The following is a 22,697-nucleotide window of genomic DNA, read 5'->3' as shown; positions in this document are numbered from 1 at the left end:
ACTATAGGTAGCCTGCCTCAGTGTCCGCATTTGGACTGTTCAGTAAACTCAAAAAACACTTTTGTCCACTCCCATCCCTTCTTACGTTCTGCTTTATTAAATTAACAAACGTTCAAAATAAAGTCCATCCAAAAGTCCACACAAACCAAAGTTTTCTCCTCCTCCTCGTAGGCATTTCTGTCTAGGGCCTTTCCTGCTTTGGCAGGCCCTTCCTAGGCCCTGTCTGGCTGGAGTCTCAGTCCTGACTCTCTTCTAAAGCCTGCTCACTCTTAGAGATCTCTAATCCTTGAGCATCATTATTATTTATTTATTTATTATTAATTATTATTATTATTCCTCTTCTCACCTTCATTGCAGCGTCCTGCTGCTCTTTATAGGGGAAGCACAACGATCTCTTCTAGGTATGCCTCATTCTATAATCAGGGTTGACTAGCCACAGCCCTTAAGGGGATGCTACCCTGTTACAAGCAGCATTAAATGACTCAGCATCAGCCAGCCTGAAAACACTGCGGAGAGCCAAGTCCAGATCGGGAGATACTAAAAACGAACTCCTGCCAGGGTATTAAAGGTTTTTTTTTTTTTAGTGTCTCCATACGCCTTTCCAAACAGAAAATCATCCTCTATCTTCTCCCTTCACAAATAATTATTAGAGTGCATTAAGAAAACTGGCTCCAAACTCTTTTCAATCTATTGTTCTCATCTTAATTAATTTCCCATTTATGTCCTATTCCCTTGTGGACGCAGAACCTACTCCCAAGAAAAGAGGTGAACTTCAAAATAATAGCTCACTGGAAATGCTGCTGGTGCAGCAAAGAATGTGTTGTCATGCCTACTAAAAGAAAAAAAGGCGAAGCACAATTTTCAAGGATTGAGCAACACTAGGGGTAACTAAATGAAGGGACAATTACTGGGATACAAAACTTGTCATCTCCATGTCAAAATTTGACTCAGGTGGATAGTGACTAAACAGCGTTGGGCCTGCGTGCACCAAAGGAGATAGGTGCCTAAGTCCCAGTTTTGGAACTACTGTGATATGCAAAACTCCCGCAGAACTCTGTAGGCACCTAAACTCACTCGGTGCCTACATTTTTGCAGTAAAAGTTCCCTAGGTGCCTATGTTTCTGGCTCTGGGCATGCGCACAGCACCTCAGTCTAGGCACTCAGACACTTATCTCCCACCTAAGCCCCAGAGCGATTCACAAACCAGGGGAAAACAGGTGTTCAGACACCTACATTGTGGGATGGGCCCAATACAATAAACGTGCTCAGAGGCTGCCTACCAGATTGGGCCCCTCAGGTGAGTTCACACAAAGCAGCAGCAGCAACAGGACCTCCCTCATAACTTTTAGCCCAGTGGCTAGAGCATTCACCTGGGATGTGGGAGACCCTGGTAAGTCTCCCATCCACCTAAGAGGGAGAAGGGATTTGAAGAGGGATTGGTCAGCTGCATGCTCTAATCACTGAGCTATGGGATATTCTGATTGCGGCTCCCTCAGTCTCTCCTGTTCAAGCTATTGCACTCTGGATAGAGTCCCCACAGCAGGGGGAATGGATCCTGGGTCTCCCACCTCCCAGGTGAGTGCTGTGACCACCAGACTATAGAGTGAGTCAGTCTCTCTCTCACAGTCATCTGGGACAAAGAGAGAGCACAAACATGAGAATGACTCTATAGCCTGGGAGTAAGAACAGTCACCTGGCTTTTTTTTAAAATAGGAAAACAAAGTGTATGGTTCAAATATGCGTGTCAGATTCCTACAGCGGTTGTGCAGTCCCTTGCAAGATCTTAAGGAGGCACTTTTATTGCAAGCCACTGTTTCCCTTTCTGGGGCAAGAACTAAATGTTGTAGCTGATAAAGGTGCCTTTAACATGCATCCACAACAAGGAGCATTGTGTATTCATTGGATGCACAGTTCCAGACTGATGGTGCTTTATCCCCATTCCCTTTGAAGACAGCATGATGCATTGTCCTACTAGGGATTAATAGAAGTGCTACTTGCATTCAGAACTAGATACTGGTAGCACTTCTGTAATAGTACAGACACTAGAACTTCTGCTTGAAACTCATGCTTGAATCATTTAATGTGGGGATGGAGGAGGAGGACAAATGCCAAAGTGAGGAGGATGGTACAAGAATCTATACAGACTAGAATGGCATAGATCACCAAGGGAAAGGACAAGTAAAGGACAGAAATGGCAGTGAGGAGGTGGAAGGATGGCAAAGACATGAGGTACCAAGGAAAATCATGGGAAAGAAAATAAGAATGGAAATTAAAGAGGGAAAGAAGAGATCAGAGGCAAAATGTGAAGTAAAAACAGGAGATGGATCACACCAAAGACAGCACCTCATCTCAGTAACAGCCAAGATGCAATGCCATCAGAAAGCCAGTTCTGAGGTACTACTAGAAAGTGACCAAGGTGCTAGGGAGATGCAGGATTATGCAAAGGGGAGAAATTTAAGTATTGCCCCCTACTTTTAAAATTGGGCCCATACTTTATGTTACCATTCCCGTTAACACATTTCTGAAACTGATCAAGCCCCACTGTGCAACTCAAAACATTATTGGGTTATTAAAAGAAACAGCATTAAAGCACTGTTGAGAGGTATATTTTCAACATGATGAATGGGCATATAGCTGAGTGCTGACTATTAAGAAAGAGAGTCACACAGCTAAATCCTGGAATCCCACTTTAGTGAAAATATACCTCTCAATGTCTGAAATAAAATCATAAAGGCCAGAGAATACAGAGTGAAGGGATTAAACTCTGTCCTTGACCCTCCCACAGTCACTATTTAGAAAAGGGTTCTCAGAGTAGTGAGTAATCTTACCTACTATGGTGCTGCAATACTTAGCCACAGTGGGTTTTGAATGGCAACCTTGGTTCTGAATTTATGGCTTTTATGAAGTTACATCATCTCTGTTATTCCACTTGGGAGCCTTCCAATATTTGATACATTTAGGACTGTACAGTGAGTTAAGAATGTGTCCAGGGCATCCAGCCTCTCCTCCAAAGCGGCAACAGAGCATAAATATTCTGTTGTGCTTCAAGCAAGATGCAGATAAGCTAAACTTACTCCATTGCTTCGTGTTGACAAATTAAAATAGATATTCCACTTCCACCACACAGAACCTTGTAAAGACCATGGTATGATAGGCAGAGGCTAACTAGTTAAGCGTGTGGGGGGCTTTAATGCTCCATTTCAAAGCAGGCTTTTTAAATTTTTGGAGCGTTTAAGGATACTGATCAAAATGAAGACTTGTACCCTGATCACATAGGAACAGGTGAGAGGTATTTGTGGGAAGAAGGAAACAATAAAAACAGTGAAAGGAGAAAGGATTGAGTTAGGAAAGGGGGAACTATTAGAGATTAAAGTTTAGAAGATCATAAAGAAACTAGACCATACAATGTCTGTTGCTCCATTAATAGAGTAAATGCAAGGAAAACCTATAAGCAAGTGCAATTAATCATTGATGAGCTTATCCACTGACAAGTAGTTCAAGACCAGATCCCAGAACACCATATTAAAATGTAATGTTTCTCCTGAGCATTGGGGAGTAGGGGGATGGTGTTCAAATTTTGCAAGGCTCCAATACTCCCAGCTTGAGTGGTGGGGAAGGGAAGAGGGGGCACTTTCTTTATTGGGATGTCATTTCAAGAAGATGAAGGAGATTTTTAATACTTATTTGTGGCCGTGTGTCAATTTATTGGCATTTGCTGGATTTAAGAGTTCTGCCTAGAACCAAGTACAGTGCAGCTGGGTGCTATACAAGGTTTCCTCATACTGTTTTGCCAATGCATTTCAATGGTGCCCTGCAAAATCCCTTGTTAATTACAGTTGTGGGCCCTCACAACACTGAATCAATGCCTCTCAAATCTAACCTTCCCACAACTCTCTCAATGCACTCAGCCTTGACCTGCAACACTCCTTACTATTCCAGTCCTTGGCCTTTGTTGAGCAGTGACTAACACTTGTCCTGCACTGTGGGAAATGGTGTGGTTATCTTATGAAGTATATGCACTGGCAGGCAGAGAAAACTACCAAACTCACTTCATTTGTGCCCCAAGACTGTGTACAAATCTCCCGAGGTAATTCAGCAAATGATGTCACCCCGGTAACTACTTTATTTGCCAAATATTTTCAGGATAGAACAGGAGAGATTAAGTTCTGTTTGAGCATGACACTAAATGCATGGAATTACATAGTGGTTTTGTGGGTGCAGTAGCATGCATGATTTTGCATATGAAATCATAATGTAATGCAATGCGACACAATAAACCAACTCTGTTAGAAGGTCAAAAATATGGAGACTGACATTCAGTGGCTCTTTTACACTTTCTAAATAGGGATACAGAAGTTCCATCTCCATATTGTTTAGTACTGGCTTAAAATAGAACTACAAACACACAGACAGCCTGATTCTTATTTAGATTAAGGCCCCTTTTCATGAATCTGGCACTGGTAATTTACTCCCACTTCAAGGGCCCTTTACACTGTCAGAACTGTGTAAAGAAGCCCTTATGTATCTGAGAATCAGTCTTCAATCAATTAATTTAACTAATAAACAATACAGTTCTTTTTCAGGCAGCACTGGCTAGAATCCAGTAGTTGGTGCTAACTGACATTATTCCTGTAACCCCACAAGTTACCAATGAACTTATTCCTAGCCTGTAACACTTCTTTCTGTTCCATTCCTGATCTCCCATGTAGCTCTGCCAATGCACTTCATTTCTGACCTGCAACATCCCCTTATTCCAGTCCTGGGTTCCCATGCAACTCTATTAATGAATGTATCTCCACCTGCAACTAACCTTGGATTCTTACATGTGGAAACCATCAATTGTGCTAAAATCCATAGGTGTTCTGACAGAACAAACATACAAGACCACCAAACTGGTTTTAGTGGTAGTCCAAACTAGCTTGAAAGCAAAAACCAAATGTACTCATTCTCTTCACCTTCTAGTGTATGCTGCCTCTCCCCTAACAGTCATAATAGTTTAGCATCACCTAACCCATGCAAACTCTTTTGAGCGTGTACATTTCTTCCCCTAGACTGAGCCCCAGTGGTGATAAGGTACATGAATCACACTGCAAATGCTTTTAGTGCCTCAAGTTTAGTTGAGCAAAATTCATTTTGCAGAATTTGGGGTAAAAACCTAAACACAGACTTGGCTTTTACTACATTGAACTTTAACCGATATGAATTTGAAGTCACAGATGAACTAAATATGAACATCAAAGTGTTATCTTTGCAAGGTTGCTATTCTCCATCACAGGGATTAACAAACACAGCTTCCTAACTGGTCTTCTGTTCCATTTTTAATCCTTCATCAATATAAATAAAACAGGATCTTACCTTGATCTTCTGAAGAGACGGGTGGCCTGGAAGAAAACAAAGATCAGTCAATCTTTTGTATGATGAAAAGGCTGCAGACAGGGTTCGGTGTCACCCTAGAAAATGGTGCAGGCGTGCTGGATATGAGGGAGCTGAGATATTCCAATCCCAGCTTCTCTCAGTAAGAATGTCTGTAAGAGGGGTGACAAGAAGGGAGCACTCAAAGCTATTTCAGGAGCAAGGCCTCCCAGCCAGAACAGTCTTATGGAATAGTACCACAGTGCTGGGCTGGTTGTGAGGCAGCTCATAGCTACTTCAGCCCTTAACAAGAGTTTCTGTAGGGTCTAACTATGGGGGAAGTCTTGGGACCTCTAAGCAGGTGTCAGGGTTGGAAATATCTGAGGAATAATGGTCATAGTGAGGAAGTAGTTTCCCAATCACACCAGGTGTCACTGCAGGGAATTGTGAAGGAGTGCTGGCTGTTTGGAGAGCTGCCCAAGTCGGGTTGCTAGAGGGAATGGAAGAGGAATGGCTGCAGAAGAACTCACAGACTGTACAGCCCCAGATTCTCCTAGCAGGGAATAGTGTAAAAGCACTAGCAGTAAGTCACAGAAGATGGGAGCATTTTAACAGGAGCAATGTATAAAAGTTTAGATAATAAAGAGCCCTTGAAATATATCTGCTGAAACTTTGGATACATTTAACTATCGTATAATACAACTCAATGGCAGGGTTCTGGGGATTGAGGGGATATACAACCACTGACTGAAAGGTTTGAAAACATTCCAAGAGTGACGAGGTATGAAGTGTGGTCAGTTAGTCAGGTCCTCAGCTGGTGTACATTAGGATAGCTTGCCTTACATTAGCAAAACTATCCCATTGTACACCAGCTAAAGATCTTACCCTCCATCACCTGTGATCAAAAATAAAAAATAGCACACATAAATTAATGCAAAGTACTGTACTTCATTTTTCTCCCAACACATTAGCACGGGGCAGCAGGGCTGGGGTTAGCCAAGTGCAAAAAATTTTGGACGTGCTTTGGCTATTTAAACTCAGTTTGGCAGCGTATGGTGGGTCAGGCCATCACCTGAGCCATTCCTACAAGATGACTTTAAAGTAAATGCACATTCTTGCTGCCAAGATAACACAAGAGCTAGCTGCTAGCATGGTAAGGCTTCTGTTTTCTTTCTGGCATAGTTTAATTTTACACTGATGCACAAACATGACAGATTAGCAAGATTAAACAAATGTCAGCATTGCAAGCAAAGTGATCAAAGCTGGAGTCAAAAAAGCATCTCATGGGAGGGGGTGGGGGAACAGAAAACATACCAGGAGCAAAAAGAGTATGTGAGTGAGAGTAACAAGTGGGGATAGAAGGGTACAAGCTTTGAATTCAGAGGAATAAAGAAATTGAGGGAGGAGTCACGATCTCCTTCCATAACTATAGGACATCCGAATCAGAATCAGATAGGCATATATGTAGGTGCAAACATGGAAGATGGAGAGGAAAGAAGGAAACTTCCCTAATGAGGTTTGTTTTTTACTTTTTAAAAAGAAGAGCTTTGCAGGGAAAGAGAGGAAAGAGTTACACTCAATTAGAGAAAAGAAAGGAAAAAAAGAGTTTGCCTAATGAAGATTATGACCATGCCAATATCCAGTGTATCTGTATAGATCAGAATTAATCAACCTGCTGCTACTGTTAAACACTCTGACTGCTGCTGAAACATCCTAGCCATGTCCTCTTCAGCCAAGCAGGCTGGTATATCCTGCCATTCCAATAATTTCCATGCAACATGGCAAGATTGTAGGTAACCCAGAGGATAGCATCCAAAATATTAAACATTTTAACTGCCCCACAGCATTAAGCAGTAATTGTCCTTTTCACAGTGTATTCCCTTCTTCCCACATGTCCCCAGTAAGGTATAAAATTCTGCAAACATAGAAGGCTAAGTGATGTAGGATGGCAGATACCAAGAGGTGCAATTCCTCTCTCTCTTTAGAAAGATATAACCAAGCAAATATTTACAGATAGGACCTTCACCAGAATTCTGAGCTGTTTTATCTTGACACCTCACCTCCCGAAGTGGTTTCACCCAATCTGAGGCATTTATTCTTTTTGTTTGTTTCTTAGTCACACAATTTTATCACTTTCCTTATGCAGAGCAACAGTACAGAACAGGACACACTAGCCTATAATTCAGTTAGATTACACCTGGGAAGACATGTGCTATTATCTCTAAAGCACCCACAAGGAAAAAAATACAGAAAGCAAGAGAGAATGCACATACACACATACACAGCAGGAGACCACTTTAGCAAGCACAAGACTTGTATTTATCATTTTTAAAACTAACGGTGTTATGTGTGCAGCTCTGAAAAGCACTTGGAGATCTCTGAATGAAAAGCAATATATGAGATATTAATTATTATTATTATTATTATTTTCACTTGATGGGCTGCAGAAGGGTTGTTTTTTGTAGGTGAGGTTGTTTGTTTTTTGTAAAGAGTGTGGGGAGTTTGGTCTCTTTTAGCACTGTTTCGTTCCCTGCAGTCTATATAGTTTAACGCTGCATTTGCTCCCACTAAAACCAATGGCATTTCACCAGTGCCTTTACTGGGAGCTGAGTTAGGCCAATACCAAGCACTTTAGAAAATCCATCCTAAATTGTCAAATGCTTTAGTCATTCTCTGCCAGATCATCTGGTCCAACCAAACTATGCTCATCACAGGACTGGAGAAAGGAAGGAATCAAAGGTGGCCTTAAGCCTAATGGCTGCTTTAAGTTATGCCCAGTTGCCCCAGAGCCAATAGGAGCTGGGAATCAGTCAGATGCAGCCATTTTCTGGCCACACCCCCTGCACTGGGGACTGGGTAGGGTTGTGACATAGAAAATGCCATGGTACTTTGCCACCAAAGGATTCTTCCATGTTGGAGGAATTCTCAACTGGCTGGATCCACTGGCTATACAGCTGCTTAACACCAGCTGACTGATGCAGCGCAGCTGCTGCATGAGCCAGATTCTATTAAAATGAACAAAATATGGAGAGCTAAAGAATCAAGCTGCAACCCACAGAGCCTGATTGCATTAAAAGGGGAAGAGAGAAGACAGAAGAGTGTCCCTGATGCAAAGAAGTTAGTTGCCCTACAACCAGTGACTCTGAGCAAAAGCATGGGTGTATACAGCTTGCATGAAACAAGATCTTCATTAATTCATTCTTATGAGCAAGGATTGCTTTACAATACAGGGCAGACAAGGCAGCTGTCCAGGACAGCAAAACAGAAGAGCAGCAAAATATTTAGTGACTATTTGCTGTTTAACAGAGTTGTTGGTGGGCAGGTGAGGAGGAGATCTTTTCTAGTATACCTAGGAAAACAAAGACCAGACTATGTGTGTCTTGACAGGCAAAGCAGGCTTTGCTTCATCCTCCACAAAGTATAGGGTCCCATTGCAGTGTTGTTCTTTCCCCCATCCCTAGAACCAACCCAAACTTTTTTTCAAAACCTCCAGCACCATAACCTGAACTTAGCTGAGATTCGAGGAAGTTCATGTAAGTGCTGTCCCCTTCTCTCTCCATTACCCCAACTGGCCACCTGTCTTTGATTAAATCCATCATAGGCTCGGAGCAGGTCTGGCGATATTTTTGGTGTTAACAGCTAATGAAAAGAGCTACCAGAGGAAACCATTTGCAGTTATTGGTCCTACAAAACACAGGAACTATGCTACGTATTCTTGAGCACCATTTTGTAGCACCTTATCTATTAACTATTTGCATATATGCAGATACAGAACTCCTGTAACAGTTAGGATCACTTTTGTCCTCAAGTCTGGTGAATTCTGTGGCTGCTCTGGGAATCACTTATACGAACAATCCATTGACAATATGAACTTATCGCTTATATGAACAAACCTCTGACAAAGGGAAGGTGTGTGTAATATTCGAACAAAGCCCCCCAGAGGAATACCAAGCCCCAGACCTCCTCCCTCACCTCCATAAAAATATTATCATAAAGGTAGGCTTTAAGCATTCAGGGGAAGGGAGTTGGAGATAAAGGAAGGGAGCTGGGTGGAAGGAGAAAAGATCTTAAAGTTTGGAGTAGAGAAGAAGGGTCTGATGCATGGAAAAGGAGGCAGGGGAAGGCATTGATAGGTTCACAAAAGCATCTAAGGACTTAACCAAACTAAGCCCTTTGAGTTGGGCCCATCACTAAAAAACAATTCTCCACCTGATGTCCAGAACTGTGCTATGTCACTGTAAACTACCTCCAGCCAGAATGAAAGCCAATGCAGATTAATGGCAACATAGCAGTACTGTACCAGGCAGAGGTTTAGCTAGCAATTACAGATCTGTACACACCATTGTTTATCCAATGCCTCCCAACATCCACAGTGCACCTATAAGACCAGAATGGCAGCCTAGCCTCTCTTTTTTCGCAGGCATAAATCCTACGATTAAGAAAGCTATGTGGGTACAAATCTAATGTGGGTGCAAATCAATAATTTAGTGATGTAACCGGTAGGATTTGAACCTGTAGCTAGTGCAGATGCCAAAAATGAGAGCATATTTTTATGGGAGAATAATCTGAGCCATAGTCTCCAAAACTGGTTACATCTTCAAAACTATTTGCCTGAATTAGTTGTGCCAAAGACAGGGCTCCCTTTCCATCCACAAGTGTGGAAAAGAAACATCAGACCTTGTTTGGCCTTTGTTGAGCTTTACTGTATCATTACGTTGCTGGAGATGGGACCAACAGCAAAACAACTAGCCAGAAGGCAGGACAGCCAGTTCTTGTGGACAAGCAAGAACTGCAGGACTAACAGAACCGTGACCCACAGATCTTGATATTTCCACTCCTCCCTACTTCCCCTCTGTAGTACCAACAAAGTGGGCCTTAGTCCTACATTTCTGTCACTAGTTGGCTACCCAAAAGCTGAAAAAGCTGGTGAATTCTGGGAAATTCAACAGAGAATTTGGCCCTTGATTTCCAACTGGATAGTGATGTAACTGCAGCTTTTCTGAAGGATACAGATCGGGATAAAATGTCAAAGTGCAGCCCCAAAGGGATACCATGTAGTAACACCACCATTTTAATGGAATTTACATACACCAAAAACGAATAGGAAGACAATGCCTATAGTTGCTTATTTCCAGGATAGCAATAACTAGTGATGCCAACTGTAATGTAAGTCCCACCGCCTTGATAGAGATTCCACTTGGAGAGCCTATTTCTCTGACACCTCTCCCCCTCCCTCGCTTGCCACATCCGCGTTTGTGCAGAGCAATGCTCTGATGTGTTAGTTATGGAGGGGACAAAGATGGCTACACTAGGGGTGTGGGAAGAAGAGTGGTGGTGCTATCATGTAGCCTCCTTTTCTTTCCACACATTGCATTCTCCTTTTAATGAGTCTCCGACAGTTGAGTTCCCCTCTGTACTGCACAGGGGACAGCATGCCCCCGAATGAGTAATTGCACTTGCAATTACCAATATACAAGGGGAAACTGTGAGTTGACTACACAATTATCCCTTTTGGAAGCACAAGTGCACATTTTGCATGTATATATATTTAAATATACCCCATACAATCACTATCACAGCAAGCTAGACAGAGATTTAGCAGTGCATTAAAAAGACCTGAATAATAATCATTTTAAAAAAACTGTTAGTCATCATAATAGACACCTCCAGGAAATTAAACAGCCTGTGCCATGACAAGCATGGTGTTCACCTGCCTGCAACATAGCATCAGGGCCCAAGGATTAAGGGTATAATCCAAAACTCATTGGAGTCTCTCCATTGGGCTTTGGATCAGGCCCTCTCACAGGATTAATCTCCCGTATGGCCAGGGCACCTTCGGCATCATGCAAACATTCCACTATCAGCGAAGCACTTACAGCAGCTATTTCCAAACGCTCTTTTCAATCTGAGGGCTTGAGGTTTATTCAGCACCGGAGGGCTAGGGAAGGGAACACTTATTTGTAAGAAGGGAAAATGGGGAGTGTTGTGATGTAGAGCTCTGTCTACAGGGGCTTGAGAACCTAGAGAAACCCAGCCAATCTCCTACAGGTAAATTCTAACAAAATTCCAGTAAATGGGTACCTTTTTCTTGAAGACTAAAGCCCCTAGAGAAACAAACATCGAGCTGGTGAAAAACAGCTATTTTTATCAATAAACCTGCAACCGAAACCATTTGCACCAGGGCTACTTAAAACAAACCGCTTACAATTTAAAGGCCAAATAGCAACCTGTGTGCAGCACTTACATTGTTTTCCTATGATCTCCCCTGTACACACACTTTTCTCTATTTAAATGATGTAATGCTGAAAACTTGCTAACTCACTCTAATTTTGCCAGTAACTAAAGGTAGTTGGAGGGGGAGGGGAAAGAGGGGAGCCTTTAGACTAAATCTGTTCCCTTTCATTTTATGTTTTTGTATACATCTTCAGAACTGTAAATCACCTTCCTGATTTAAACTAATTTACGTAGACCTCAGTTTTAATCAAAGAGAAGCTTTAACATATAAACATTATTCAATGTGCGAGCTCCCCCACACCCTGGCACCTGCACCTGTCACTGATACAGTCTGGGACTGGAGTAGCTGTCAGCTCCCATAGCCAGCACTTCTAGTGTGCTACCGCACCTCCTGATGGAGACAGTCAGGCTGGAGAAGCTGCACAATCTTCCATTCCATCCAGAAACTCCTACTGGGAAAGGTGGAACTGAACTAGAGATATTGGTCAGACTGTCACCAAAATTATTCCTGCAATAGCAACTGATGGGAAATATTGGAACCAGAGTAATTGCGAGTTTCCCCACATGCAGCACATTTCACCTACATCTACTCTCTACGGTGCCTTCTGCTGTGAGAAGCTAGGAATCTGCTGGAGCACTTCCACTGCACTTTCTCAAAAGCTAATCAGTCCATCTGTCCGTCTTTCCTTCGTTCCTTTAATCTATTTCTCTAAGATAATGGCAATACTAATTAAAGCAGCAAATAAAGAAAACTCCTGATCAACAACGCTCCATTCATCAAACAAAATCCCATCAGGGCCAGCTCCAGACACCAGCCAAGCAAGCTCATGCTTGGGGTGGCAGATTCTAAGGGGTGGCTTCCCTCCAATACTTTTTTTTTTTTTTTTTGCTTCGCTGCTCCGGCCGCCCCGCAGGTTTTTTTGTTTTGTTTTGTTTTTGCTTTGTTGCTCCGGCCGCCCCGCAGGTTTTGTTTGTTTTTTTCTTCGCCGCTTTGGCCACCCTGCAGGGTTGTGGGTTTTTTGCGCTTTGCCGCTCCAGCAGCCCCGCAGGTTTTTTTCTTTTTGGTTCACCGCTCCAGCCGCCCTGTAAGGGATGGCGGCGCGGAGGAGGGGAGCGCCCTGCTGGGAGCGGGCTGCGCACGCCGTCTGCCCGAGCTGGTGCCAGGTCTGCAGCAAGCCCGGCAGGGCAGCCCGCTTCCTTCCCTGCCCGACGACCAAAGAGGCGCGGAGCCCTCCCGGCAGGCAGCGTGGTGGGAGAGGCCGCGTGGCGAGCGCCCTGCTGAAGGAAGCCCTGGCCGCCCCCTTCTCTATCTCTCCCCTGCTCCCACCCCCTTCCCCCTGCTAGCCGGGGCGCGCATTCCGCTGCCCAGGGCACGTCTGCAGCGCAGGGAGTCGCCCTGCACCCTGGTTCCGGCCGCCCTGCACAGTTTTTTTGTGTTTTTGTTTTTTGCTTCGCCGCTCCGGCCGCCCCGCAGGTTGTTTTTTGTTTTGTTTTGTTTGGGGCGGCAAAAAAGCCAGAGCCGGCTCTGATCCCATTCAAATGAAGAATGGTACAATTATTTGCCAATTTGCAGACATTCATTCAATACAGATAGCTCAATGCTTCTTATTAAATGTAGTGATCTAATTTTGGGGAGTATTTCCCTTTCCTCCTTTCACTTCTGTCTCCATCTGCAAATGCAGTCATTGAATTGAACTGTTTGCAGGCAACCTAACATGCAAGAACCCAGCCCAATGTTGCTTAGTGGAAATGTCTCATGAAAATAAGTGCAGCTCCAGAGTATTTCTCTGTTTCTCCAGAGCATTTGTGCCCTTCATATTGTTTCATATCTTTTCCACTGCTATCTCACTTTTTAACTCTTGCAATTTGTTTTATTTCTCTCCCCATTATAATGATTTTGCAAACTGAACAGGATGGAGGGAAGAGTGCGGAACAAACCGGCTATACAGTACTTGAAGTTTTACTGCCATCTAGGGGAGTAGGGGTTTTTCCATTCAACAGTAATCAAACAGGGAAAGGCCAGGAGAAAGATGCAAGGATAGAAAGCAACACTTAACATTGCTTTAAAAGAAACAGGCTGAAACAGCTTCATAAGCTACCCTCTGAAAAAGAGGGGAATACTATCCAAAGCAGATAGTTTCCCCTGAGGCCAGGAGGGGAAAGAGTCCTCTGAGTACCTTGTACACCTACACTTCCTTCAGTTTTATGCTGTTGGCTGAGGAAGACCCTGATGCAGCTCATTTTGAAAGGAAGGATCTACCCAAATGACTAGCAGGATCAATACAGAGCTATGTGAGGTTCTTCCCTTCACATTATTCACTCTGCTGCCCCCGTCCTAATCAAGACGTGTTCTAAAAGAGGGAAGGTGAAACATCTGTTCAGTCTGGGCCTGATCCAAAGCCCCATTGAAAGCAGTGGAAAGATACCCATTGACTTCAATTCTCGCTGATCTGACCGATGAGTCATTGACAGTGGTGGGAGACAAGGGGCAGGGAGAAAAGAGGCGGCTGATGGGGAGGTAACTCTAGTGGGAGAATATGTTTCAGTCCCATATGCAGGCGGAATGACACACTAGTGGGAATATAAGGCCGAAGAGTTCTGCTACCCATTCAGAACCACGAGGAGGGGGCAAGGAAGAGATGAAGGGTATATAGGTTACTCAGCTTGCTCTGGGAAGCTGAGAAAAGGCAGCGATCAATCTGGTGGTAAATTCATTGGATTCTCTTGCATGACTAAGGGTCTTATATGAATAACCTTTTCCAGAGCCGGCGCTAGGCATAAGCAGACTAAGCAATTGCTTAGGGCCCTGAGCAGCAAAAAGGGGCTCCTATTAATTTTTAGTATGTGTTTGGGGGGGGGATATTCCTGCTTAGGACCCCCAAAGGGCTAGCACCCCCTCTGCCCAGATAACCTTCTGTCACCACCATAAGCTTTTGATTTGGCCCAGAAAAGAATTGTTTGGTAACTGCAAAGCCATCAAGAAGGTCGGAAAGCTGCTTTGGAATAGATCAATGGGATAATGTACTGCAAGCTTAGATAAAAACAAATTACCCCCACCACTCCAAGATTTTCAAAAACAGGTGCCTAACGTTGGGGTCTTAGATCCACATTTTGGTATCTAAATAAGTTGCTAGACCCAAGGACCCCCAAATAGCTTTAAACATACTTTTAAATAAACATTGGCCATGGCACATGTCACATCCACACTGAAAAAGAAATGAAGAGTCATCTAAACCCAAAGCAAAGTAAAACTGCTGAATTTTGCACAATACTGCTGTGGACTAACTAATGGAGAACGAACCACATAATGTTTAGCGGTTTGGGTGAGTCCTTTAAGGGGAACAGCACAGAATTACAGTCCAGGAGGCTGGGGTTAAGGAGGCTTTCAACCCACAGGCACTGACTCAGTGGGTGCTTGAGCACATACAGGAAAATAATAGTGGATGCTCGGCTCGGGTGCCCACCGGGGGTCCTGCCAATCAGCTCCTCCTTCGCCTCCCCTACCACTTCCCTCCCACCAGTGATCAGCTGTTCAGCAGCATGCAGGAGGTACCGGGTGAGGAAGAGCAGGGGGTAGGTTGAGGCAGAGTGAGGGTGGGGTGTGCTTGGGGGATAAGGTGGAACAGGGCGGGAAGAGGCAGGGCGGGGGTGGGCGGGGCAGGGAGAGGTGTGGTGGGACAGGGCAGGGATGGGAAGAGGCGGGGCAGGTGGGGCCTTGGGGGAAAGGGTGGGTGAGGGCAGGGCCTGGGGCGGAACAGGGGTAGAGCACCTCTGGGAAATTAGAAAGTTAGCGCCTCTGTTTAAACCACTTTTGCACCCTCTGAATTCTGGGCTGCTCCGGGCGCTGAAGCAGCCCCCGGCATAATTTCGACCCAATCTATCCCTGCCTGCCTATAGGCAACAAGACTGCCCAGAATCTGAGCAATGACATATGCTTCCGCCCCCCCACCCCCAACCCACCCTGACATGCCCAGCACAGCACAGCCAAACCCTCAACAGCCTTTTCCCCCCACCCCCAATGCCAGAGTTTATGAAGGGGTCCTACGGCTGTCATCCTCATTTCCTGAGCCAGAGACTTTGTTTTTACAGCCCCTTTATTCAGCATTTGCGAGGTGGTTCCCAGCAGCTATCGGTTCTCCCAGCCTCTACAATGAGGTAGCAATGACACTGCCTAGCTTTGTCTACCCCTTTTCAAACATCGTATCAGTCAAAACAGCCACTAGATGAAAACGTTAACTAGCTATCATAAAATAGAATCTGTTGGCACATGATGGTACGTGCCTGTGAGTGTTCAGTGTGTGTGTCTGTGTGTAAGAGTTTGTGTATGTATGTTGCCGTGTACATGTGTGAGCACATGCTGAAACTTTACAGCCCGCTTGGTACTGAATGAAAGCAGATTAGGAAGTGGTCTTGTCTCCCAACAGATGGTGGGTCCTTATGGCAGGGACATAGCGCATGGACAGAGGACTGTGAGTAGGCTTGCCTATGTATTGCTGGGTAAACCAGGACATCAGACCTTTTCCATCTTGGCTTAACTCTTTTTTCTTCTTCTTCTTTTTAAGATAAGACGGCAAGGCTAATTTCCTGTGCAGCTTTGAAAGATGTGCACTGTTATGTTCAAGTGGAGAGGAAACCTTGGGCATCAAAGGGTAAGAATTTCCTTCACTCTGTCTTTCTAATGAAGCTTGAAGCAAAGAGAACTAACTGTATACACAGACATAGATGAACAATGGATTTCTTCTCATCACATAATCCTAGCCCACCCTGTTAAATCCAGACAGATTTCCCTTTTGCTGGCTCCTGGTATCCTCTGGAGGGCTAAGGATGCTATTTGCACTCCCGAGAGCACCCAGCATTAGGAGAAAGGGATATTCAAGCAGTAGTAACGTTACCATCATCACGGCCTCCCATCCCTTTCCCTTAACAATGCAGTTTACCACTTGCCTTAGGGCAGCAGTAATCCCTTAAGGTCAAATTCCCAAAGGTCATTTTCTCTTAGCCAACGAAATAGAAAGATGTTGCACTAAAGCTGATATTCCCATTTGTTCCCCTGCCTTCCCTGCTATAGAGTTATATTATTCTCTGTCACAGATGCATCTCCTTCACTCCACAGGAAAGAGCTTGAAAGGAAAAAAAGATGAGGAGAGAGAGAGAGAGCGAGAGCGAGTGCAAGGTAAGTCATCTATTCTACTCTGGCCCGGACAATTAGCCAGAGATAGGAGGAAGATTTGTGGCTTCTCTGGCAAGCCATGTGGAGAAAACAGATGCACCCTGCTATCTCATCTCTGTCAACACAGATTTCATCTTTTAAACTCATTCCAACAAAAACTTACATTCCACTCAGAAAACTCATTTTCTCTCCCTTATCTGCTGACAATATTTGGAGGGGATTTTAAAACCAAATTGCAACAAGCTGTCTCTGCACCAGGGCCATGGAGTCCTTAGCCAATCATGCATTTGTTCTGTTCCTTGGAAATCAGCTCCAGGAAGAGGTTGGAGGCTGGGTTGTTTGTACTTCCCTTTCAGAGAGCAAGATGCCAGTCAGCCATGAGATCTCTCTAAAGAAGTCAATTTGTAGTCTCATGATGTGTGGGTGTGCTTTGCGTTTCACTATCTGCCAAAACAATTTATTAGCAGGGCAAGTTTCCTCAACTGCACATCAGGTGCTGGGATTTTACAAAATCATGAAGAGCCTTCATTTCCAGGATCAGGAAGAGGGAGAAGAGGAAACTAAAATCCATGCCAAATCTGTTCTGGGGTTCCACTCTGTCTAAAGTATTCACCTAGAAGAGAGTGAAAGTGGGCCGGGACGGGCCGGTATGGCGTACCGGTAAGAAGCCGTACTGGCCTGTACGCAGCCCACATTAAAGTGCTGCTGCAGCAGTGCTTTAACGTCGCCGCCTCTTTTGCCTCCCCCGTCGATGGCCCTGCCGCTATGGCAGCGCCGCCAACCGGAGGAGGGGGGGAGGGTCAGCGACGTTAAAGCACTGCCATGGCAAAGGACCCTCCTACGTCGCTGCCCCTTCCCCGTCAGTGGCCCTGCCAGTAGGGACGAGGGCGGCAAAAGGGGGCAAAAAGGGCAACAACGTTAAAGCGCTGCCGTGGCACTTTAATATCATTGCCCCTTTTGCCCCTCCCCTGGCTGCCGATGGGATGGGGGGGAAGGGGCAGCTGCCCCCGGGCTGGCGATTTAAAAGGGCCCAGGGCTTCCAGCTGCTGCCACCGCTATCGTGGCAGCCACTGCAGCCCCGAGCCCTTTTAAATCACTGCTGGAGCCCCGGGCGGCAGGGGCAGGCAGCGCGGATGGGCTGGCTGGGGGAGGATGACCCAGGGCCGGCTCTAGGCACCAGCAAAACAAGCTGGTGCTTGGGGCGGCACATTTTTAGGGGCGGCATGGCCGGCACCAGAATGCCGCCCCTGCTGCCCCTAAAAATGTGCCCTGGACGCCCTAGCTCACCTCCGCTGCTGCCACGGCACGTGAAACAGCTGAGTCGTGTGCCGCTGCTCCCCCTCCCTCCCAGGCTTGAGAGCCTGGGAGGGAGGGGGAAATCCCGAGCGGCCGCGGCGCGCGAAACAGCTGATTGGCGTGCCGCTGCTTGCCCTCCCTCCCAGGCTTGAGAGCCTGGGGGGAGGAGGCAGGGCTGGGGATTTGGGGAAGGAGTTGAGGCAGGGCCAGGGGGTGGGGTAAGAAAAAAACTGGGGGGCGGGTGGCCAAAATTGATTTTGCTTGGGGTGGCAAAAATCCTAGAGTCAGCCCTGGGCTGACCCCCAGCCCTGCCCCTTCCACCCAAGGCCCTGCCCCATCCGGGGGCTGGTGACAGCCCCGTACCAGTAAGAATTTAATATTACTTTCACCCTGGCTTAGAAGTAGGAATGGTGGGAAATATTATATTTCACAGTGTACAGAATACTCTGTATTTCCATCATATACTGAAGGGCCAGAAACACAGATAGTCTTGTCAGATCCAGCAGCTTTCATTACAACCCCTTAGAACCTCAGTCCCTAAACAGCAGGAGGCAGAAGACCTAATTCCAGAGGAAAAAAACAAACATAATTTGTCTAGCAATCTTTTATGCAAATAGGTTTGTGTCTATGCAAATGAAAAAGACACTTTAATTTCCTTTTTAACCACATTTATTAACAGCAGAAGAGGTGGCACAAGACTGATTTAAAGTTCAGTTATTGCTGGAAAAGGACTGTCAAAATGATGATGCGGGGCTCCATATATACTGAGTCTCAATTACTTTCATGGAAATTTTACTCTGTTAAATCAAAAAAATGATTTCTCTAAATGCCAGTCCTGATTAGATAAGTCAAGACCCTGGCACTGTACTGACAGGTGATGCTAAAGGCTCACCCATTTCTAGGGCACAAGTGATTAACTTGAGTGCTTTCTGCAGCATCTGTGATATCTTTCTGCTCATTTCACAGACTCAAGTCACTCACTAGGGACAAAGGGCCAGTAAAAGCTCCTAAAAGTTTATACTGGCTGATGCCTCAGAACCCCTGCTGGGCAGAGCTCTCTTGTATCCAATAAGGTATACCATGATGTATATCACTGGTGGTTGTTGCCACAGTCTGTGTTGTGAGAATGAATTTGTGACGTGGCATTTTCTGTTTTCTCAGTTCTAGGTCGCCAGAAGGCAACACCATGATCTTCATGCACCCAGTGCTCACTACAAGACAGCAGGAGGATGGCTGAGCTAACTCTGAGCCTTTCAGAATCCTGAGTTCTGACTGGTTATTCCTGTCGTCTCTTCCTCCCAGAAATGGGGCCTGAATGGGAGAAGACAGGGAATTACAGCTCCTGGATGCCCGAACAGCCAAAGATCTGTTTGTTTCCAGTTGGTGCTAGTGGGGGGTTTCCTTGTTGACAGAGCCAAAATACCAAGTTTGAGATCTGAACTGATTTCATGAAAATCAAAAACAATTTTAAAATAAAAGGGGTATGGTCAGAGACCGTCCTAGCCAAAGATGTGGTTTGGTGCCTTTCCTTCCCACTTGATTCCCAATTTGTGCAGCTTTTCCCTTCAAAATGGTGTTCCTTTTTCTACTCAGTTGTCCACATGAGGTGACTTTAGTTCTCAGCCATGCCCCGGAATGCCTTTTATTCACCATGGTGGTGATTAAAGGAGATGTTGCATCATATGGTGTGAAGGAATTTGGTGTGGCTCTGAGGGGCACAAGAATAAGCCAAAACAGGGACATCACTTTGGAGAAGCTGAAGAGGGACTAGGTGTGCAGAAATGCCAAAGTTGGAGAGGACTGGGTTAAAACTGGCCTGTAAGTGAGTGACCAAAGCAGACCAGACACATTTGTTATCATGCCTCTTTTGAGGTAGAATTCTGGATCAACACATTTATCATGTGCTTTCCCCACTGACCTTAGGGTAAGCTTTGTAAATAGTAGCAGAAGCAACAGGCATTTTTTCCAGGAAATTTTTACAAGAATTGGACACTGAAATCAGCATCCCAGAGTATCAGACACAGATAGCTGCAGCAGCTGCCATTAAGAAACTCCTGAAATCCTATGGGCTGCAGCCTCCTGAAAAGCAGCACAACAAGCTGAGAGGGAGTCCAGAAACCATACTTCTTTGTGCAGTCAAAGTACAAAGAGACCGAGTTTCCCTGAGGAGTGGTCCCTTTTATCCAGAGACATCTACCTGCAGTATGAGGATTGTTCTTATACATAGTTTACTGTACAGGGGGGAAATACTTTAGATATATATATATATATATATATATATATATATATATATATATATATTTCTTTAGTGAAATGAGTACAAAAGAAAACATCAGATTGATTCTGGCAACTTCTACCAAGGCTTTGATTTTGCAAACATAGGGATCACAATGGAAGAATAGATTATTTTATACCATTGTATTTAGCCAAATATTCAACAATTCTTGTAAAGCCTTGCTATTATTTCTCAGTCTATAAGCCTTCTTTGAAGGCATACAGTGAAACTTCTGAAATTCCATTCATGTAGTGCTGGGACTGTCTCTGATTTCCATTGTTTCACGGTACATAAAACTATCCAAGAAAAATAAGGCTAGGCAGAATTCTGCTTCCGAGTAAAAGAACTACCTTCAGAATGGAGACCCAAGAAAACCAACTGTGTTTGAATGCAGTGGAGAATACACCAATACACCTTTTAATCTCTCTCCCTTCCCCTCCTTGGTCATCTTGGGAAAGATGCTAAAATGTAAGCCTTCCTCATATGCCACATTAGGGTAATGAAAGTGGTCCCTTACAAGCTATCTTGTTAAGAGTGGAGGGCAATGCAAGAGAAAGAAAGAGAAGACCAACAGATGGAAAAACAGGATGAAGTAGAAGGGAGAAGCAGAGAGGGAGGGAGGGAGAAATTCCATTTCATCATGCTGTTGCTCTTAAATTACATTTTACAAGAGAAAGTATATGTGGGTGAGTGGGTGACAGGTTGAATTTGTGTGTGTCACCCTCCAAACGTGCTTGGGTTGAAAGCCGTGACTACACTCACAAATACATGTCTATGATCTTAAACAGGCCTGGAAAATTGGTTTCTAGGGGTGAGTAAACTGCTTGGATAAAATAAGAATATCCCACTCAATCCTCAAATTTGCACCCAGAGCTTAAACAGAATCTGAACCAAACAAACCTTTTAGTGTGTGGTGCTGAAATACTACCAGACAAACTATTTGGATGTATTTGGAAACGAGTTTTATGACATTTCATGCTCAGATTTCCAAAAGTAAGAAGCATAGTGAAGCATCTGAAGTTTTAAATGCTTATCCAAAGCAAACCTCTGGACCTCCTCAGTTGCACTCATCACTAGCAGCTTGCACCACACATTTTCAAACTGCACATGGCCTCTTTACATTTTCATAATCCTGTCACTGCATGAACATTTCTCTCCCTTTTCACATCTAAACTCACTTCCCTGATGCTTCTCTCACCTTGTGCTACACACAATTTTCTTTAAAAAAAAATCTTTGTAACTTCTGTACTGCCACTCTGATTTCCTCAGCAATGTTCCAATTCCTTTGGTTGTGATAAAGCACTTGACCTCCAGCCTCCTTTTTCTCCCCCCTCGGGAACTCTATTATTGCCTCATAAAGGAGTGGCTGGTGATATTACTGGCTAATTAATGTCCACTTATTGTGAAGTGTTGCTGCCATCTTCAAGCCCCTGTAGGCATTTTTCTTCTTCTGTATAACTTAACCAGATGGTGTGCTGGCCAACCTTCTCCCACCCTTCACGAGCCAGGCACTTTACTCAGATAACACATCTAACAGCTCTGGACACACAATGCCATTACAGCTGGGTAGATGTTAGACATGTTGCTATTACTCTTTCCAGGGGACTGAAGATGAAGGAGTTTGGTTTAGAGGTTCTTTCATTCAACATATTGCCAACCTCCATCAAGTACTGGTTACAGTTCACAGCTTCCCTTTTCAACACTGTCTTTTTTTCCCCTCACCTGCAGCAGCTAATATGGCAGGGGTGACCAAACTATGACTCGGCTCTTTTACAGTTAAAAGAGCTCACGGAGCCCCCCACACCTCTTTCCCATTCTCCACCTACCAGACTGGGGGGAGGGGCAGGGGGAGCTCGGGGCTTCTGCCCTGCAGTGGGGAGGGGGATGTCTCAGAGCTTCAGCCCCATGGGAGGCACCTGCCAGGGCTTGGGCCTTCAGCAGGAGTGGGGCAGAAGCCCCGAGCCCTGGCAGGTGCGACCGGCTCTAGAACTTCTGAAAATTACTGTATGCGGCTCCGAGAGTCAGTGGGTTTGGCCATCCCTGGAATAGGGTAACCATCCTGTGGCCTGAAGGTTTAAGTAAATAGCCATGAATGTTCCCCAGTGACAGACCAGCAGGTAATGCTCTAATGACACAGTAAATACTTTGAATTCATTCCTCACATTGCTCTGCTGCCAAAGAACAAGCACATCACCTCTGCATTCCACAGACAGTCTTCATGGACCCACAGAGACACAGGTTTCAGGAGAACATGCCTAAATCCAGCTCTTACTAATGACAACCGGCAGCTCAGAGGTGGTTTTGGAATAAGGAGGTGGGGATGAAGTGACATCCCTTGTTTTGGTAGTCTCCCACATCCTATCATATGTC

General features: G+C 44.9%; 1 protein-coding gene across 3 annotated transcripts in view; it reads right to left on the bottom strand.

Annotated features, from left to right (window-relative positions):
• The window catches only part of DGKI (diacylglycerol kinase iota), a 247,631-nt gene that overhangs the window by 37,108 nt on the left and 187,826 nt on the right, over nucleotides 1–22,697 (bottom strand). For all 3 annotated transcript variants that reach the window (XM_034779724.1, XM_034779732.1, XM_034779740.1), the window contains one exon: nucleotides 5,356–5,381. In XM_034779724.1, coding sequence (XP_034635615.1) covers nucleotides 5,356–5,381 — 26 coding nt within the window. The remainder of the gene's footprint in view (nucleotides 1–5,355; nucleotides 5,382–22,697) is intronic.

This window comes from Trachemys scripta, chromosome 1 (assembly GCF_013100865.1).
Source record: "Trachemys scripta elegans isolate TJP31775 chromosome 1, CAS_Tse_1.0, whole genome shotgun sequence".
NCBI classification, from domain to species: Eukaryota; Metazoa; Chordata; order Testudines; family Emydidae; genus Trachemys; species Trachemys scripta.
Note: the sequence above shows the minus strand (reverse complement) of the source record. Positions and strands in the feature narration are given on the sequence as shown.